The sequence below is a fragment of the Ailuropoda melanoleuca genome, chromosome 2 (genome assembly GCF_002007445.2).
Source record: "Ailuropoda melanoleuca isolate Jingjing chromosome 2, ASM200744v2, whole genome shotgun sequence".
NCBI lineage: Eukaryota > Metazoa > Chordata > Mammalia > Carnivora > Ursidae > Ailuropoda > Ailuropoda melanoleuca.
Genome location: NC_048219.1, coordinates 14,537,514 through 14,557,660, shown reverse-complemented (window position 1 = coordinate 14,557,660; position 20,147 = coordinate 14,537,514). Strand labels below are relative to the sequence as shown.

The 20,147-nt window shown below is 55.6% G+C and overlaps 1 protein-coding gene across 1 annotated transcript in view; it reads left to right on the top strand.

Moving 5' to 3' along the window:
* Positions 1 to 20,147, top strand: part of GRIK3 (glutamate ionotropic receptor kainate type subunit 3) — a 217,464-nt gene that overhangs the window by 133,238 nt on the left and 64,079 nt on the right. Inside the window, exons 3-5 of the mRNA XM_034649429.1 lie at positions 5,357 to 5,614; positions 12,050 to 12,231; positions 14,723 to 14,776. Of these exons, the coding sequence (XP_034505320.1) occupies positions 5,357 to 5,614; positions 12,050 to 12,231; positions 14,723 to 14,776 (494 nt within the window). The remainder of the gene's footprint in view (positions 1 to 5,356; positions 5,615 to 12,049; positions 12,232 to 14,722; positions 14,777 to 20,147) is intronic.

The following is a 20,147-nucleotide window of genomic DNA, read 5'->3' as shown; positions in this document are numbered from 1 at the left end:
CTTCACTTATTCTCTGGGCTGCTCAATTCCTTTTAAGACACAAATTGATTGGGATAATTTTTGCTATAACTACAATTGCCATGGAAAGGGGGCGAGGGGGGCTGCATTCAGGCCGTGGACTCCTGCAATGACTGTGAACCATTGAGTTACTGTCAAATGACCAGAAAATGGATTCCAAATTGAAGCTACAAATAATGTAATTACTGCAGTGTGTGCTCAGGGCTGCCAGAACAAGAGTTGGCTGCTGCCCTGGAAACATCTGGAGGTAAAGCTGCTGCTGTGACCCCAGCCCTGGTCCCTCGGGGGCAGCAGCATTCTTCCCGGCTGGGAGATCCTCAGAAGGTGAAAGGAACATGGAGGGGACAGGAAAAGGGATGAGGAGAGAGGCCAAAGAGAAGTAGGTGACAGGCAGAATTGATGCTTCCAGCCACCCAGCTGTAAAATGTAATCACTGCATCTCTGGCAGGATGAACCCCAGTATGGCCATCATCCTCCTGTCACCACCGTTGTCACCACTGTCAACACCAGTACACCATCACCACAGTTACTATCATCACCATCAACAGTGGTATCACCTCCATTCTTCACATCATCACCACCACCATCATGGTCTCTACTGTCATCATCACCATCACTTGCCAGACAGCCAATTTCATCATCACCCATCTCATCAGTGCCGACATCATCACCATCATTCCGACCACCATCATCACAGTCATGACATTGACATCTTCATCATCTCCAGTCTCATCGATGCCATCAAAATTGTTATCACCTCCATCACACCCTTGCCAGCATCACCACCCCGTGATCCTCCTCCTCCTACTCGTCGTCACTGTCATGGTGCTGGGGTCTTCATCATCATCACCGGCTTCACCAACACCAACATCATCATGCAGTTACTTTATCACCATCAAGCTGTTAGTACCTCCTCTCTCATCAAAGCTTATATCACCATCATTAGTCCTACCATCATCATGACCAGGACTGTCACAGTATTGACATTTTATCATTGTCCATCCCATCGTCATCCCACCATTATGCCACAACATCAGCATTATTATCAGTTCCACCTTCATCCGTGCCACACCCATGATCATCAACGATATGGTCTTCGCCCTTATGGCCATCACTGTGGTCACCTTCATCATTGTCTCCACAACTGATGTCAAAATCAAAATTGCCTCCTTCAAGATTGCTCTTATAATCCTCCACAGAATCATAACGTGTGTTTGGCCCCCTCTCCCTTGCCTCAGCCAAACCAGATGCCTAGACCTTGGACCTGGGCAGGGGACCATGAGCTAAGAGGCTGGGCTGGGTGAGGGTGAGGATGTAGGAAGTAGTTGCCTGCCTGCTTCCAGGAACATATCAAAGGGGGAAATCCAAAAGGCAGATTCTTGGAGGTGGTAGTGGGGGTAATGAAACATACTAGTCATCTGACCAAGTTATCAATCAGAAGGTCCTAGAGGCGAAAGGAAAAAGGTAGAGAGAGGAGACGTAGGATGGAAACCAAGGACATCAGAGGACAGCTAGCAGGTTCAAAATAGGGTTAGGAGACAGAGTATGAGAGAAACTTGTAGATTTTATAGAGGGCCCACAGCTTGAGGGGAGTGGGAGTGACCAGGCTTGGACAGCTGTCACTCACTGTCACTGTCTCCTTTGTGTTGTATCCAGCCTCCATGGCTACAAAATGATTCACATGTGGTCTCTTCCACACGGAGCACCTGCTCTCAGGGGGACAGGGTAGCTGGAAAGACCCTCAACACACCCAGGGAGCAGAGGAGCGGTATGAATGAGCAGCGAGTGGACAGGTCAGGGCATGGCGTCCTTGGGGGCAAGGCATCTAAAAAGAGAACTTCCCGAAATGGGACAATTTATCGACAATCCCAGGGTTCCTATTTTGGAAGTATTTGTTATCAGTGGGGTTGATCTCACACAGAGCGCTGCTCGAGGCTTATTGACTGTGGGGTGACAAGAGCAGGGAACAGCGCTTCCTTGACTGGGCTCCAGTCCTACAGCTCTGGGAGCACCAGGGAGGTGCCATGTGCCCCACCGTGCATCTTCTCCTGCACCTGGCATTGGTCATGAGGAATCAGGGTCACGCAGGAGATGCCCCCTATGTTGGTCCTGCTGCTTCCCATCCATGGCTGCCCTGTCCCGTGCTCCAGGTGGTTCCAGCAGACTCCTGATAATAACTAGCCCCCCGCCAAGTATGCTGTATTTTCTACCCAGGCCACAAGTGGCATGCTCTGGTGTTCTTGAGGGAAGTACAAATTTCAGGGGAAATACCATCTCTAATTCCTCCTGGTCCCAGGAGGCAGTAAGGGAGGAGGGGGTGGACGTCCATGAAAAGGAGAAAATACCCCGAAGACCACCCATTCTGATCAACTGAAAACCACTCTACATCTCTGGATCCATTGGTACCACCATTAGCCCAGGCCAGAGGGCCCCTTTCCCTGGGTCTCTGCTTTGGAGGGGCTGCCGTTGCCCTCCTCTGGTCAGCATCTTCTCCCAGGACAAAGGGTCAGTGGGACAAAGGGCACTTGCCTACCAGGAACCTGTGCCCTGCCATTCTAGTCTTTGGTCCAAGTATCTAGAACCCTGAATTTCCTACCCAGCTGGCCCTGAGCCCACCTCCAAGCCTGCACAAGCCTGTTCCCTGGGCTGTTCTCCAGAGGGAGAGCCATACTGCCAGGGCCGTACTCCTAGGCCCTTTCCAGGGGTGAGCAAAGGGCAGCTGTTTGCAGGGCTGTGGACAGAGCTTGGATATAGGAGTGGGGTGTCTATGTGGAAAGTATAGTTCTCCTTATGGTTCAGGGCAGAGCTAGCAGTAAAGGAAGGGGGGCAAGCTGGTGCCACCCCTCCCCACATCTCTGTGGATGGGAAGTCTCCATTCCCACCTGATTTTCCAGGTTGTTAGGAAAGTGCATTTGTCAAGGTAGGAGGACAGGGTGTTTTATATGACAGTTTGTTAGCTTGACTTAACAACACTTAAATATTTAGCCACATAGTATGTGGGCTTCCATTTGTACTCTGGTCTGGGGCTCTGCGAATCTTAGCGGTGGCCTGGGCCCAGTAGGTCATTCCCAGAAGCCCTTGGGGCAGACAGGATGTGTCTGAATCCACCGCATACCGATGCTTAGATGCTGCGTCTTACCCCCTTCAACACGCACCGCACGTTCATACGTGTGCACGTAGCATCATTCCTGTGGCCGTGGGATGGTGAGTTTGCTGACCCTGTATTGATAGATAAGTTAGGGCTCCTCTGGTTGAGGGGACAAAACACCAAATCCGAAGTGGCTTAAGCAAAAAGAGAATGTATTGGTTCATGTACCAATGGTCCAAGGTTGCACTTGACCAGGGGCTCTTACTTCTTCCTCTCCTTTGGCTCTGCTCACCTGCATACTGACTTCCGTTCCCAGACAAGCACAGGGTGCCTACCGCACCTCCAGATCTTACCTCCCCCCCACCCCGTGTCCCATTGCAGAGGGACGGTGCTATCTTACCGATGGTGTGAGGTCTCATGGCTTCCCATTGGCTCTGACTGGTCACGTGACCATCCTCCAACCCAGTGACTGGGACCTGAAGGAGGCCAGCGTCTAAGGCTCGTGCTCTAGCCCTCATGGCCTGGGAGTGGAAAAGGCAGGAGCCCAAAGGAAAATCAGAGACAATTGCCAGAAGAAAGGGCAAGAGCTTCCGGGGAGCCCTTTCCCTGACTGTCCCTGAAAGGTCCCACTTTAAGGATCTTTCAGGCATAATCCCTACGTGAGCCTATGGCTGCCCTTCGAGCCCCAGCTGCCCTGGGGCCTTTCATGTAAAGCCCTGCTGTGCCCATCGATGTTTGCCCTCCCCAGCAGCATCTGCCCTCCGACCTGCCTGAGCCCCTGGGCCTCCCCCAAGAATGCAGACTATTTGAAGGCAGGGATTCAATACTCACTCACCCAGCAGAGGCTGGCGAAGCCCCCGCTCAGACCAAGTACTGCTTTAAGCACGTGTAAGTACTATTCAAGTACTGTTCCTGGATGATACCGTGCTAAGCAACCTAGATCAAGCCCTTGCTGCCTTGTGCTGACATTCTAGTGGGAGGAGAAAGCCAACAAATGAACAAGACTTCTGGTGGTCATTTAATAAGTAAAGAAACAAAGCAGGGTATGGGGTTTTGGGAGTCTGGCTGCAAAGGGATTCTTATTACGGGTTGGGCAAGTGATGTTTCTTTAGTAAGACCACATGGCTGCAGAGACCTGAGGGAAGGGAGGGAGGGAGTCATGCAGATATCTGAGCAGAGAGCACTTCAGCCAGAAGGGCCCGCAAGTGCAAAGGCCCTGAGGCAGGATTATGCTTAGCGTGTTTGAGGAGCACCGTGGAAGCCAGTGGGGCTTGAGCGCTGTGAGCAAGGGAGAAAAGGATGGGAGATGGCATCAGGAAAGTGGAGGTGGTGCTGAGGACAGGAGTGGGACAGGGGTGGGGAGGAACCGCAAGCAAGCAGGGCTTTATCCATCACCATAAGGACTTTGGCTTTTAGACCGAGTGGAACTGGAGCCTTTGGAGCTCTAAGGAGTGATGTCACCGCCTGAGGTTGGGAGAGGTAAGAAGCAGGGAGTGTCCCCGAGGAAGCTGGGACCGGCGAGGATACTCCCACAGTAGTGCAGGCCGAAGAAGATGGTGGCAGTGACGACTCTGAAGTTCTGATTCTGGCACCTTCCAAAGGTGATGCAGCAGGATGGAGATGTGGGATAGGAGAGAACGAGAGAGGTCGAGAGGAAGCCAGGGTTCGGGGCCCAAGGCATTGGGAAGGTGGAGCTGGCTTACCGAGGAGTGGGGGCTGGAGGAGAGAGGGTTGTGTTTGGGACACGTGCGGTCTGAGATGTGTCCTGGACACACACGTGGCAGTGTCCGGCAAGAGGGGAGATGAGCACATTGGACTTTGGGGAACAGGCTGGGGCTGGAGGTTTCAGAGCCGCTGCAGGGAGGTGTTTCATCCTACCTATTTCTCGGCCTTCCCCCCACCACCCAGGACAGGGCCGGGTCCAGAGCTGGGGTGCTCAGCACAGTGATGACAGCGTTAGCAGTAAGCCCCATCTCTGTTTCACGGGCAGTGCTGAGGGTCTTGTATGCGTGATCTCGCTCGACCCTCCCGCGAGGCAGGGCGATTCCAGCCCCAGCTTTCAGAGGAGGAAGCCGACACTCAAAAGGAGCCTCAGTCGTCTGCCCTCAGAAGGTTTCGGTTGCTGTTTTCCCCCCACTGTGTTTATGGGGATCACCAAAATCACTACACCCCCACGCGCACTGCCTCCAGCTGCCTGTCGAGGCCCAGCACTGACCCCCGCACCTCCCCCCACCCCTCCCTCCGTTGCAGCCTGTGATCAGCTGGCCCTGGGCGTGGTGGCGATCTTCGGGCCGTCCCAGGGCTCCTGCACCAATGCCGTCCAGTCCATCTGCAATGCCCTGGAGGTACCCCACATCCAGCTGCGCTGGAAACACCACCCGCTGGACAACAAGGACACCTTCTATGTGAACCTGTACCCCGACTACGCCTCCCTCAGCCACGCCATCCTCGACCTGGTCCAGTACCTCAAGTGGCGATCGGCCACCGTGGTCTATGACGACAGTACAGGTAGGTAGCCAGGCCTGGCCGGGCTGAGGGCAGGGGGTGAGGGAGGTACAGCCCCAGGATCTGCTCGCCCAACTCCGCTGCCCCGGGGGAGGGTCCACACTCGCCCCCGAGCCTACCAGGACTCCCGGACACCCACCCTGCACACCCCCACAGCCCCAGGCACACCAGCCACACTCACCCCTCACTCAGCCGCAGCCCTCCTCACACCTTCCCCACACTCCCACCTCCGCCCACCCCCCCCCGGTAGCATGCTCATGTCTGCACTCGGCACGCACCCAGCACCTGCTCTCACCCCTGCACAGCCATGCCCGCACCGGCCTGCTCTCTTAGACTCCCATTCCTGTCTGCAGCAAATGTGGGCTGGCTACGAGCACAGGCTCTGGACACACGGCAGGGATGTGTGCTGGCTCTGACACTTACTAGCTGAATAGCACAGAGCTGTTTCCTCTCTTCCTCTTTCTTTCCAAAGATTCAAGTCCCGAGACATTTCTTAGCCTGGCTGCTTAAGAGAGAGTGACCTTGGCAAGTCACTTAACCCATCTGGGCCTTCTCTGCCCATGTGTCAAGTCAAGAGCTAAAGCGTCCAGCCTGGAAAGAGCCCTCCAGCTCTCTGCAGCCTGTGACTCTATGCCAACTCTTGATTACCTCCTAATGGGGAGTGGGAATCCCAGGGAGAGAATCCCTCAGAAAAGGTGTCTGTTTAACCCAGGTTTCTACAAGTGTCTATTGAGTTCCTGCTATGCCCAAAGTACCAGACCGGAGATCCTGGAGGGCAGGGGCCCCCACTCCCGCTCAGTGCCCCAGCATGAGGTGTCTGCCATTGAGGGGTACGAGTACCCAGCTCCAGGTCCCTGCCTGCGTTCTGGCAGCCCTGTTCGATGGTCTGTGTCAGCTCACTGCTAGAAGGGATTGTGTGGCTTTGAGCCCGCGTCCTTGTCCAGACCATGAGCCTCACATGCCTCCAGGATTTAGCACAGGGCCCTGGTACAACAGAGATATTTTTAAATGCTTGTTGAACTGGACTGAACTGAATTGAATTAAAAATCGAGATGAAATCAATTGTAACTAAATATTGCAGGAAGAGAGTCCTGGGTGCTGGTAAGGGTGAAGAATGAGGATGTGGCAATCCCATCGTTTTTGGAGGAGTGAATCCTATCATAGGGGCATGAGTGCCCGCCCAGAGGTCACTGGTCATTCCAGGCCATCAGAGCTAAGAATCAAGGCATGGGTGCATACCGTCAGCAGCAAGGCACTTGGGGAGAGGAAGCCCGGCGGGCTTGCCTAATCTGGGCTGACTTACCAGAGGAAGAGAGACATGAGCGGGGCCTCAAGGGTGGACAGACAGAGAGAGCAGGTGTGAGGGCATCACCGGCGGCGGGGACATCCTGCACAAAAACTGAGGAGGCGGGATTGTATGTGGCAGCCTCCTCCAGAACACAGCCTGCCAGGGGGGAGAATATTCAAGCTCGGAAGGTGGGAGGAAAAGGTCAGATAAACAGAGCGTTTCAGGCTGTGCGAGGGCTCCGCTGTCTGGCTTCACCGTTCACACTTGATCTTGGAAGCAGCCAAGGCCCGTTGAGTGTGGTTGAGCAAAGAAGTAAAACAATGAAAGCAGAGTTTCAGAAGGTGTGTGTGACCGCATCGCGCGGGGCGGATGGCAGGGCGAGCCTGGAGCTGGAAGACACGTGGGGGTGGCCGCCTTGATGCAGACAGGGACAAAGGAGGCCTGAATTTGAGGGGCTGTCTGGAAGAGAACTTGGGGCCAGGATGGACGGAAGAGCTGGATGTGAACAGGGTGATGCTGAGAGTGCATAGCAGGACACGGAGCGGTCAGAAGAGACACTGGCGCGGACCACGGCCCCCCAGAGGTCCTGGGGCCTCTGGACTGGAGGGGGTGGGGGCAGAGGCTTTGCAGAGGATGGCTGCCGTGCCGGTGAGGCTGCTCAGAGCTGATGCTAACGTCTGGAGCTCCCTCTCCTCCAGTGCCTTTGCTCTGACGATAGGAGCGAGTCCCTGGACCATCAGCTCGGATGGCCTAGCACGCCCAGCCGCCTCTGGGTGGGCACGCGCTCTCCTCCAGCATGATTGACTTCTCAGCAGAGAGGGGGTCCCATCTTCATTTCTTCCCCCTTACCAGTGCCCACAATCCTCTTTCTTCCAGGATTTAATTCAAGTTTAATTCAACTTGATTTTCCTTTCGGTTCAATTCCGTTTAACAAACATTTAAAAACACGGGAGTCCGGGATGGAGCGGGTTTGGTCAAGAACACGTTGGGTCCTGGGGGTTCAGGGTTGGATTCAGTCAAATAGTAAGATGACTTTGATGAGGACTGGTGGATGGTAAGAGGTGTACTCCCAGAGTCAGGATATTGCAAAGGGACGACGTGCGAGTCATCAAACCCCCCCCCGGCGTGGGAAGCACTTCTTACCAGGCTTTGGCTGCATTTGCTTGGGGGGGCTGTGTGCATTCAGATGTTCTGGCTGGAGTTACAGACAACCCAGTTCCCCCTGACTCAAGCAAGAGGCACTTCGTTCTCTGACGGACGAGAGGTCTGGAGATGGGCCTTTCCAGGCCTGGTTTAGCAGCTCGACAGAGCTGGGGCGCTGGGTCAGTAGCCCTGCCGTTCTCTTGGCTTTCTCTCTCGTGCAGTCAAAATAGAGCTGCTGCGGCTCCGAGCAGCCCATCCTCACATGCTGACACCCCAGGAAATAGAAGGAAAGAGGCAGGAGCCAAAGGGATTTTTCTTCATGTGACTCAAGTCTCTTATCAAGGAGGAAAATTTGTTTAGGAATCTACCAGCAGACCATCCTGGACAGCTCACTGAGTCCATGCCTCCTACCCCAAGCATCGTCAGATAGGAAAGGGAGCGCCCCCTGACTGGCTCTTAACCAATCAGCTGTCAGCTCTGGGGCCTGGCACTGGGCCACCCGAACAAAATCGTGGTTCTCTTAGCAGGTTAGAAGGGGGCACACCAGTTCTAGAATATTTCCACAATGATGTTGTGTCACCATCCACCCCCCAAAACTTAGTGGCTTCAAATACTAGGCGTGTGTCTAGCTCACAGGTCTGCAGGGTCACTGACTGGCTAGCTTGGCCAAGAGGTAGTGCTGGCTCAGCTGGATCGCTCACCTGCGTGGGGGTCATTCGATGTTGGTGGAGATGACGGGCACCAGCAGGCTAGCCTGGCCATGTTGACATTACGATGGCAGAGGTGCAGAAAAACAGACCCAGCGTGCACTTCTGTTTCTACTGTCTGCTTGTGACACGCCTGCTGATACACCGTTGGCCAACACAGGTTACGAGCTGGAGCCCAGTGTCCTGAGTGGGGCAGGTCACCTGCCCGCAGTTGGAGGTCACTGCAAAGTTACATGGCAAAGGGTGTAGCTACAGGGAGGAGTGAGGAATTTGGGTCGCATCACTGCAATTGACTGCAGAGAGAACTCTTTTTTCGTGCACCTGGGAACCCATGGATAAGGATGACTGCGCGATGACCCAGGGAGGTCAATGCCATTGAGAGAAGAGTTGGTACAGTTCCCTGGAAGCAGGAGGGGCCACAGCCTCATGGAGAAGCTGAGGTGGAGAAAAGGGCCCCGGCCTAGGAGCCAGAAGGTGGGGTCTTGAATCTTGAACCCATTGCTGGCATGCTGCAGAACCTTGGGGTGGTCACTTAACCTCTATGGGCCTCAGTTTCTTTGTCGGTAACATTGGAACCTAAGTTTCTAGTCTACATCCCTTCTAGGACAGGGAGATGTTTAAATAGGGTAATAATGCAAAAGTGCTTTGTAAGTGAAAAGCATGATTCTAACAACCGGGATTCACTGCAGATACTTTGAGAGAGACTGATTAGGGAAGCGGCCAGGAAGGAAGGCTCATCTCGGGCCGGCCTAGAGCCTAATGCTTTGCTGGGGTGGGCTGAGATCAGCCTCTGGTCTCCTTTGGGAATACACCGATGAGAAGGAGGTCTGACATTTGCTGCTGGAGAATGTGGGTCACTGTGTATGACACGGGGCAGCACACTTGGCTGACAAGAAGACTCGGGGGGCCTCTGCTCCAGCGTGAGGGCTGTCCCTCTCCTCGCGTCCTGGATCCCCAAAGCTCATGTCCCTGCTGATGCCGTGCATGACTCTGAACACTGAGTGAGTGGGAGCAGAGTGCAGACGGGGAGCCTTCCAGGGTAACAGGTGTGAGTGGGCAGCATCATTCAGCCCAAGGGAGAATTCCTGGGGTGAGTTGGGGAGGGAGGGTAAGGCTGGTGTGCCCCTCCCTCCTTTGCACAGGCCAGCAGATGGCCCTTTCCTGCTCCCTCTCAAGTCTGGTATTGGGAAGCACTGCGGCTGCTGTTAGATAAAGAACACTCCAGGTCTCTAGAGCCTTTGCCAGCCCATACACCTGGGTCTGGGACCTTCCAGGGGGCTGGGGGGTCCTGATGCCAGTGACTATGGCAAAGTTTGTTTGGGAGCTCCTCGGGAGACTTAGGTCACAGGGATCAATCTCTGTCCTCCCCAGCAGAGGGGAATGATGTGCGCCAGATGGCTTTCCTACTGTCCAGCCCTCCGGAACAGGAAGGAGAAGCTGAACAGATCCAGGCATTTGTATCAGAAATGGCTTTGGAAACCCTGAGGCTCTGTTGGAAGGCTCTCAAAGTAGGCGGTCTGTGTGGGGGGACTCCGTCCAGATAGGGGACACTACAATGGTTGGTTGCAAACTTTAATCCAGAGCAAACTAGCTTAACCAAAAAAAAAAAAAAAAAAGTGGGGGAGGGAGTGGATTCGATGGGCTGCCTTTCCTGGAAAGTTCCAGAGTCATTTTAGCTTCAGGTATTATTTGATCCAGAGGCTCAAATGGGTATCATTAGGACCTATTTGTCCTGACTTCTGCTGTGTTGGAATCCTTCTCAGGTTCTATGTGGTGATGCGTAGATTTACTTCCTCCCTATTTGGAGGTGGAAAAGGGTGTATCTCCTCCCGGTTGCTCTGGCATCATTTCTGGAAGTCATCTGATAGGACCAACTGGCACCACCTACCCATCTCTGAGCCCTTACCTATGCCTAGAGGAACGTGTGTGCCAATTGGCCAGGCTGGGGCCACACACTGTGCCCCGAGAGCTGCGGATGGACCCCTCCTAAGCCACATGGTCAGAGCATGGGGGAGGAGTGGCTCCCCAAAGGAGAAGCAGAGTGCTGTTTGTGGGGGAATGGAGCGTGGCTGAGCGGACAGTTCAGTCAGAACAGACCCTGAGCCCTGAGTGTGGGCAGGGTGCCCAGTGGGACCCTGGCCCCTGCTGGTTCAGCCCCTCCCTGCAGTGAGGAGGGGTATCAAGGGCAGCACGCAGGCTTACTCCCAGGCTAAACAGAGGGGAGTCAGCAAGAGTGGACCTTGAAATAGCGAGGGAAATGAACTTAATTAGACCTAAGTAAGTCATTTGTCTCCAGGAAGTGACATTCCGTTTTCCCTATAAGTCCCTAGATTAAGTGGTTTTTCAAAATGCCAAGGTGGAGGATGGATTTTTCAATGTGGGGAGAAAAAAACAGTAAGTCAATCCAATCATGGTGGTTTGGGTTGAGTGCCACGTAAGTGCCAGGCCCTGTGCTAGGAGCTGTGCGGACCCAGCCCACGAGGTTAAGGAGCCCATGCCCGGACGAGGGAGTGAGATGAGGCCCGAGGAGGCTGGTGCTGAGGGAGGAGGCCGCTAGGTGGGGGGAGAGGGTGTCTTGTTTGGACAGAGCAGGAGGGGTAGGCTTCATGGAGGAGGTGGTTGCACGGAGCCTAGAAATATCAGTCAGGTTTACTGAGACAGGCTGCCCTCAGGTTGGGGACACAAATGCCACTTTGTCTTACACAGTCCCATAGTTGGTACCGCTGAGCCTGGAGCCTTCACTTGTGCCCAGATCCTGGAAACAGATTCCCCGCTTCCCAGCGTCATAGGTGGGGTGAGGAAGAGGGGTGCCCTCTAGTTTGGGCTCTGTAGATCCGTAAATGCACTCTAGTTTCGAGGGGAGCGCGTAGGCGTGGTCGGAGGGACTTGCTGCCTGTGCCTACTGTTGAATCCGTATGCGTGTATATGAATCCGTATGCGTGTATATGTATCCGTGTGTGCACAGGCCTTGATTCACATGGGTAACGAAGTCCAGTCGTATGTCCGCATCAACATGCATGTCCCTACAAATACGTGTCCGTGTGTGCATACCTATCCGTGGGTGTGTGCAGGTGTGTACAGCCTGGTACACACACTGTACCTGAGTGTCTTGGTGCCCGTGTGTGGACTCACATGGCCGTGTCCACGCACACGCACAGAACTCTGTGGGCCACGCATCCGTGTCTGTGTGTGCGTGCAGACCCGAGGCCGCAGGCCTGTGTGCACACCGGAGTCGGCGGAGGCTGACGGCTGTGTTCACCTGTGTGCACCGTGTGTCTCTCGCACCCCGGGGCCTGCCAGGGCTCATCCGTCTGCAGGAGCTCATCATGGCCCCGTCGAGGTACAACATCCGCCTGAAGATCCGCCAACTCCCCCTTGACTCCGACGACTCGCGCCCCCTACTCAAGGAGATGAAGCGGGGCCGGGAATTCCGCATCATCTTCGACTGCAGCCACACCATGGCCGCCCAGATCCTCAAGCAGGTGCGTGCTCACCAGCCCGAGGGATGGAAGGGATGGGCGGGATCTGCCTGCCCCTTTCCCCACCTCCCCTTCCCCGCACACATGGCCAGGGGGTGGCCAGAGCTCGGGTGGAGCCCCGCTCTGCCTCGGCCTGGCTGCGCGCACCGGCCCCCGTGCGCCCGTTTCGGCAGCCGCAGGGTGGACGCAGGGTGGTCTTCGAGGTCTGAGCGGGTGTGAGGATGGAGTGAAGCCAGGCAGGGCCGAGCCTGGCGCCCGGAGGCCGTTGCATGAGAGCTGTAGCTTTCCTGGCGCGGCTGCAGGTGGGGGGCAGGGGCCGCCGAGTGCGGCCTGAAGCCGCACAGGACAGAGCATCTCGGGAAGCACAGGGAGGCCCCGGGGCAGCAGGAACAGCCCCAGGAGGGCCTCACTGCCTCTTCCGTGATGAGTTCCTCATAGCCCGCAGCACTTGCTGCTACTTTCCTAATACTGGGAGGTTTATTGAAGTTCCCTGCACCATCTGCTCGACTCTACAGCGAGCGTGGGGGAGGGAAGTGGCTCTTGGTCCTGGATGGGCCTCTCTTCCTTTCCAGACACAGCCCAGCCTGGCATGCTGGGAACGAGAGCCCTCTCTGCCAGCTCCCTTAGAAATAAACCGCAAAAATCGCCCACCACCTCTTTGGGGGGGGTGCCACAGCCAAGACCCAAAACACTCCCATTCGAGCCAGTGCTTGTGTAAAAGGCAGTGATAGGGTCCCGGAAAGTGTCTGTGGTGATTGAAGGAGGCATCCCGTGGAGCTCGAAGTCATGACCTTGTGAGATGCAGATGGTGGGGAGGAGACACGGGGAGGGCAGGGGGCTAGGTGCCCAGCCAGAGAGAGGAGTTTTCAAGTCCTTACCGGGGGAGGTGGGGGGAGGTGTCCAAGTCCCACCCTCCAGTCGGGCCCTGCAAGGGGTACCCAGGCAGCCCTGCAGCCAGTGTCTTCCCCCAGGCTCCCTCACATGGCGGTTAAATAGCTTGCTTGGGGGTTTGAATCTCACTTCTGCCCTTGGGTGTTGTGCAACCCAAGAGCAAGGGGCCCCGGTGTCATCCCCGCCTCTGTAGACGGAGCCAGTGGTCCCTACCTCTGCGGGTGGCGGAGGATTCTGTTGAGATGAGGCAAGGAAGGAGCGTAGCCCAGGGTCCGGCGCACAGTCGGCGCTGGTACGGGGCACCTAGAGTGTCACTGTGGAGGAGACCTACGCTCCCCAGTGACCCCTCACCCCTGCTCACTGGGTGACTGCCAGCGCTTAGCGCTTCCCTCCTCTTCCTGGTGCATGTAACCGGGTCACAGAGACAGCCACACCCCTGGCTGGTGGCACTGCGGAGTGACCGTGTGCCGGCTACGCAGAGCTCCTCACTTAGCGCCCCCCTGGCAGGTGGCAATGGTCATCATGCCCAGGTTACAGCTGAGGAAACTGAGGCTCACAGGGAAAGGAAGGGGCCCAAGGTCATCCAGCCAGAAAGTGAGAATTTACTCCCACGTCTGCCTGACTTGAAAACATCCAGATTTAGACCTGGAGACCGTGTGCTCAGCAAACACTGAGCTCCGCAGAGGTAACCACGGCTGCCGGCCGAGGCCTGGTCGGAGCCTTGAACTTGCTGATGTGGGTTGTGAATCTCCAAGAGGGCAAGAGAATGAGCGGCACTTTCCAAGTGTACCTGAGCCCGGGACACTTTTCCCTCCAGAGCACTTAGGGGGCGGCATTCTGAAGAACTCTGTAGAAATTGCATTATGGTCGTTAGTATTATGGATTACAGGTTTCTAATAAAATACGTAAATGTAGGTGATGCAGGCTTCTTGATGATACATGGTAGTAATTCCATAGCAGCCGAGAGGCCTGCCTGGCGGTCAACTGGACCAGGGAAGCCAGGCTGTCTCCACTCTTCAGGGAGGCTCAGCTGAGGGGAGTCAGGGTGCTGGAGAAGGCAGCCTGGGGCTGACTCCGACAGCATGTCTCTAAGTGTGGCAGGCCCAGAGATGCTCATGGAAAAGCAGAAGACTGGGCCCAGCCTGGCCCTGCGGAATTTGGAATTTTGCACTCAGAGGATGGCCCACAATTCTACATTTTTTTAAATTTTATTTATTTGAGAGAGCACTAGCAGGAGGAGGGGCAGAGGGAGAGGGACGAGCAGACTCCCCGATGAGTGGGGAGCCCGAGGCGGGGGCTTGATCTCAGAATCCCGGAATCCTGACCTGAGCCGAAGGCAGATACCTAATTAACTGAGCCACCCAGGCGCCCCAAGATCTGCATCTGAATCTGTCCCTGGGGACTTGCACACTCCAGTGTGAAACCCGCTGCTGTCTGCCAGCCAGTCACTGTCACTTCGGGGAGGTGGTGTCAGGACGTCCCACTCCAGGGGGCCCGCCTCTCCCAAGCCCCATACCAGTCTGGTCCTCAGCCCTGGGGTGCAGATGGGGAGGGGGCTTCTCGGGCACCCCCTGCAGGCTGCTGATGCTCTGCTCTCCCGCAGGCCATGGCCATGGGCATGATGACCGAGTACTATCATTTCATCTTCACCACTCTGGTAATGTACCTCCAGGCCCTGGCACGGGTGGGGGTGGGACCCCCTCAGAACAAGGTCAGTCTGGCGGGGACCACTGTGGCAGAGGAGACTCAGTCTGGCCTTGCTTCCTGAGGCTCAAGGTGTGGCCCTGGGCAAGGGCCCAGATATGTCTTCGTGGCCCGCCCACTTTGAGAAATGCCCTCGAGCTGTGACTCGGGCAGTGAGTCTAGACCTGCCCGTGTCCACTCACACCCTTCTGATGACTAGCTAGTCGTTTAACCTTCCTGCCTCAGTCTCTTCGTCTGCAAAATGGGCGCGATAATGGCTTCTAACTCCTAGAATTATGAGCTCCGAAAGTAAGATGCTGAGAGCAGTGCCTGATTCGTGTGCAGAGCGGTGCAAGTGTTAGCTGCTCTTATTAAGATGACCCTCGGCTCCCAGCCCACACACTTCCCCATGGATGTCTCAGTCCTCACGCAACAACAGGAAATGCTGCTTTGGATTCCTGCAGCATCCGTGCTGAAGTCTGCCCACTCACTGTCAGCTGAGCCAGCCCACCTGCAGGCTCCAGATGGGGCCTGTCCAAACTCGGAGAACATTTAGGGCCATTTAAACCCATTAAGATAATTAGTTGTGGCCTGAAATCAGCAGAATAAAGAGATCCCTGTGCCAAAGGGGTGCCCACACCCAGTCACCCTGCCTTGGAGCCAGAAGTTCTAGCATTTCCCTGGGCCCCTGGCTGGACTCTTCCACCCAGCCCGGTCTGGGACACGTGACAGCATCGCTGACATCCCGGCACTGAAACAGGCTCCTGCCCTCCTCCTCAGCCTTGCTGCAGCCTGGCAGGCTTCTGCGTTCCCTCATCCATCTGACACCCAGGTAACCCTCCTTCCCCAGCACCTGGGCTCTGGTGAGGGTCTCAGGACGACTGGCGCCGAGGCCTCGCCCTCGAGGAACTCCCGTCCTGTGCGGTCCACACCTCCACGTCTAGCTCCTTCGGCAGGCGTGTGCCATCACAGGCCTGGACATGTGGCCATGGCGCACAGTGGAAAGAGACACCCGGTGTGGAGGGGCTGGTAGAAGGTGGGAAATTTGAGGCAGGAAGGTAGATGTTTAAATGGGGCCTTGAAGCATCAGTAGGAGTTCATCAAGGAGAGAGAGGAAGAGTATTCCGTACAAAGGGAACAGCATAAGCAAGGCCAAGAGGCAGGTTAGTGCTTCACTGGAGAGCGGGGGTTGGCTCACTCTGACTGATTGCTAGAGCCTGTTGTAGTCATCTGCTCCCAAATCCATGTTCACTGATAGTACGAAGGTAGCTTGGAGTTGGCCATGGTGGAAGGAATATTCATGCCACCGAAGTTGGCAAATACTACAAATAAGGGTTTGTAACCTCCCCTCCACCGAGAGCTGGTTCCTGAGCATTCACCAGCACACCACTGCTTCTTCCCCACCCACTGGACCCTGTGTGCATGGCAGAGCTCAGCCCCCCCCACCCCCACCCACGGCACGTGCTCCGGATCCAGAGCTCAGATCTAGGCATCCGCCGGGAGTCATGTTGGGAGAAAGGGATTCTGGTTGCTGGTGACTGAGATCAGGCACCTTCTTCCCCAAGTCCCTTCTGGATTTCTGCCCACCCAAGCTGATTTTTCCATGTCGTACTATATCCTGGAAAGTCATTGGAGGCTGGAGGATGAGGTCACCAGATCTCCCATGTTCCACCTCTGTTTGGAGCTGAGAGCAGGGCAGAGGAGCAAGGCTGGGAAGGTGCCGTAGGGCACATTCCAGGGGCCCAAGGCCCTGTCCCCAGCATGGCAGCCCTGTCCGTCCCATCCCGGGCTTCTAGGGTGCTGAGACCAACTTCTGGGCCCTTAACCCTGTGGCCTGGCTCAACCTTTCAGGCAAGACTCTAGAGAAGGCACCTCCCTAGGGACCCCACGTTCCTTTCATTAATACTGTTGCCTTCCTGGGTCAAGGTTAGAGGTCTTGGAGGGAGGGGCCTTCTCTAGCCCTAGACAGCATCTGCTTCTATTACTTTTTCATTTCCTTAACTCAGGCATCCGTTTACTCATTTCTGGCAGCCACGTGCAGATGCTCTCAAGGCCCCCGGTTCTGAGCGAGGTGCTTGGGTGGGAGCAAGTATGCAGGGGTGGCTCTGCACAAAGCTCACCAGCTGGCAGGCTTCCTTCGTGCGTATGAGGGTCAAGGACTGCGCTCAATTCACCTGTCCATCTCTGGTGCCCAAAGAGTGCCTGGCATGCAGTAGGTGCTCATTAATGCTTGGATGAGTGAATGACTACCATGCAAAGTAGAAAGTCATCCATGAACTTATCAACACCCTTGTCATGGCAACAGTAAAGACTGTGGATTCTGGTGCCAACCTGCCTGAGTTAGAGTCAAGATCTTTCTGCTTCCCTGGGCAAGTTCTCTCACCTCTCTGGGCCTCCCTTTCTCATCTACAGAATGGCCACAGTACCCGCACCGCCTCATAGCGCTGTTGTGCTGAGCGTGCAATATGGCGAGTGCCTGATGTCTATTTAAGTAGTAGGTAAGAGTTCAGTGGGTGAAGTACATCCTGCTTATGTTTTCTGTGTATTCAGCATACGCCATCTCATCCACAAATTCAGAACGCCTCTCCGAGGGAGGGACGATCTCCCAGTTGTATAGGAAAGTAGAAATCGAGGCTCAGAGAGGTCACCCAGCAAGAAAAGGGGCCGAGGGAGGATTTTCAGCAGCTGGGAGCTGTCCAGCTCCGAAGGCCTCTGCTGGGAGCTGTCACTTTGAAAGCCGGCACGAGGCAGTGGATGGCCTCCTCTGGCCGCACACGGCAGGGGTGGTCCGGATGCAATGATTGACCCTCACGGGGGAATAGAGCCTCCGCAAATCTCAGCAGTGCCCACATGTCACAGGTTCCAAGCCCTTTCTCCACATCGCTGCTTTCCCTCTTCACAGGGCAGGGTTTTTGCTCCCCGTTGATGGATGGGCAAACCTGGAACCAGAGAGGTTGAGTGACTTGCCCAGAGTCTCCCAGCAGATCTAACCCTGATCTAGCCAAGTCGGCCTTGGCTCCCGACTTCCAGTCCCGTGTATGGCTGTCCTAGCCCCCTGCCCGTCCTCCCCGAGCCTCTCGGAGGGTCGGGGACAGTGGATCTTCCCAGGGAGGCACAACCCTTACACCATGGACAGCTCTGCAGTTTGCAGTGGAGTAATTGCGTCCGCATGTGTCGGCGGGCCGGGGGTCTCTCGGCATCTCTCCCAGCCGCCCCCTCACTGCCTGCCTGCCAGGGCAGCCGCTGTGTCCCTCGGGCCCTCCTCTCTGGCCCAGGTCCCGCGTCGGCCTGGGCTCCAGCTCCACGATCCTCCCTTCCGCCCCCGTTGGCTTCAGTCTACCTCGTGATTCTGCCTCTTCGCGCCCATTGGTCAGTCGAGGATGTGTTTGGGAGGGCAGTGGCATTTGCCGTGTATCTCCTTCCCTTTAGGAAACCCACGTCACCAGCGCTTTGCCTCTAAAAAATCCTCCAAACTTGCTTCTTTCACGCAGAAGACATTTTAATTACCCCAGCGGCCATTATCTGTTGCAGCCAGCTTCGAGCCATTCCCAGATAACCCCGCGTTAATCAGCCCCAGCTGAGCCCCTGCTACATGTCACGTGTAGGTAAAAGCCTGGAGGTGAAAAAAGAATTATAATAAATTAATAGATAAGCAATCACAATTAATGCCACTTCCCGGCAATAACAGTTATATCATGGGAAAGATATTTTCATCTGTCATTCCTTAAGGCAATGTTTTCCGAGCTTTGGCTTCTACCAGTCAGACCCATGGGGTGCTAATGAATTAGTCTATTATGTTATGCTGAATGTTTCTAAAAGGTCCCTCGTCGATACTGAATTCAGTGTGTCAACATTTGGCATCGAGAACAGCAACTTTTTGCCAAGCGGCAAGGTTGCCCACAGTTCACTGTGTATGGCGCTCGGGGGTCTGTGCTCAGGGCAGTGTGGACACAGAATTAGGGCTGGACAAAGAGGCCTCTTTGGCAGTTTCCCGTCATTTCTGCCCTCGTGTCACGGGAGCGGGGACACTTGGTGCCACCAGCCCTACAATGTTTTGTGCCCCGGCTTGACATGACGGGGAGGGAAGTGACCCCAGCAGTGATGCCCCATCTCGCCCCCTCCCGGCTAGAGTGGCTGCGGCCACCCCGTGAGTGTCATCAGACCAAATGCTACGTCTAGAGACCGGAAGGGCTGCTGTCACCAGCCCCCAAGCCCCCCACCGGGGCCGGGGATGCCTCCCTTCCAATGAGTGAGGTTGGTCTGGTCGGAGAGGGTGAACTGAGTCACAGACGCCCTCGGCAGGCTGATGCTTTGGCGTCCTTCAGGCCTTAGATGTTAGGTCAGCACCACATTGGAGAGGAGGCTGGGCTCTGGGCAGGGGTGGGGTGAGGAGGGCGCCCTCTGGGGGCAGAGGTCAGCTTCTCTTCCATGGCCCCAGCAGTTAGCTCTGCCCCCAAATTCACCTTCTCCATTCTGCAAAACAAAACTCCTCCACCTCCCCTTACCTGCCTTCTTCAAAGGCGTTTTGGGGGAAGATCTCTTGATACTAAAGCAGACCCCTTAAGGGTCTCCCCCCGCCACCAGGCAATTTACCAAACCTTTCCTAGCCCCCAGCTTCATTGAGATCTCCCCCTTAGAGGATGTGAAACACTAGTCTTCCATCCCAGGCCCTTCCCAGTATTGTTTAGGTGCCCCAGAGAGCCACTTGGCTGGCTGACCCTTCTTTCCGCTTTGGGTGACAGGGGTATTTGGCTCAGGGGCCCATGGGGGGGTGGTAGACACTAACAATTGTTATCAGTGGGATGAAAACCAAGAGGTCCCAGGATGAGAGCAGAAGCACCCCTGACCTACCCTACTGTGCGTGTGTAAAGGAGTAGTCAGGGGAGGCTTCCTGGAAGAGGTGCCACTTGAATTGAACCTCAGAGAATAGCCCACCCAAGAGGGTTGAGAAGAGACGGTCCAGCCAGAGGCTAGGACATGCACGAATGCCGGCACGGGGATGAGAAGCTGCGTGATGGAGGCAGGGGCAGCGGTCAGCAAGGAGGGTGAAGGGGAAAGTGGTTTGGTTCTTGAAACAAACATGGGAGGGGGTGGGAAGAAAAGCGGGGCTGGAGGGGGTTGGAGAGCTTTGTAAACTAAATTAAAGAACTTGCACTTCATTCTGAGAAGGCAGTAAGGATCCACATACACGGGAGTGATGGGGTTGGATTGGCCTTCCGAAAGACCCCTCTGAATGCTGCATGGACTGTGGGCTGGTCACAGGACAGAGGGGGCTTGGGAGCAGGACTGCCTGGGTTGGACTCCATTGCTCCCCAGGTTGTTCCTATGCTGCCAGGATGGGTAAG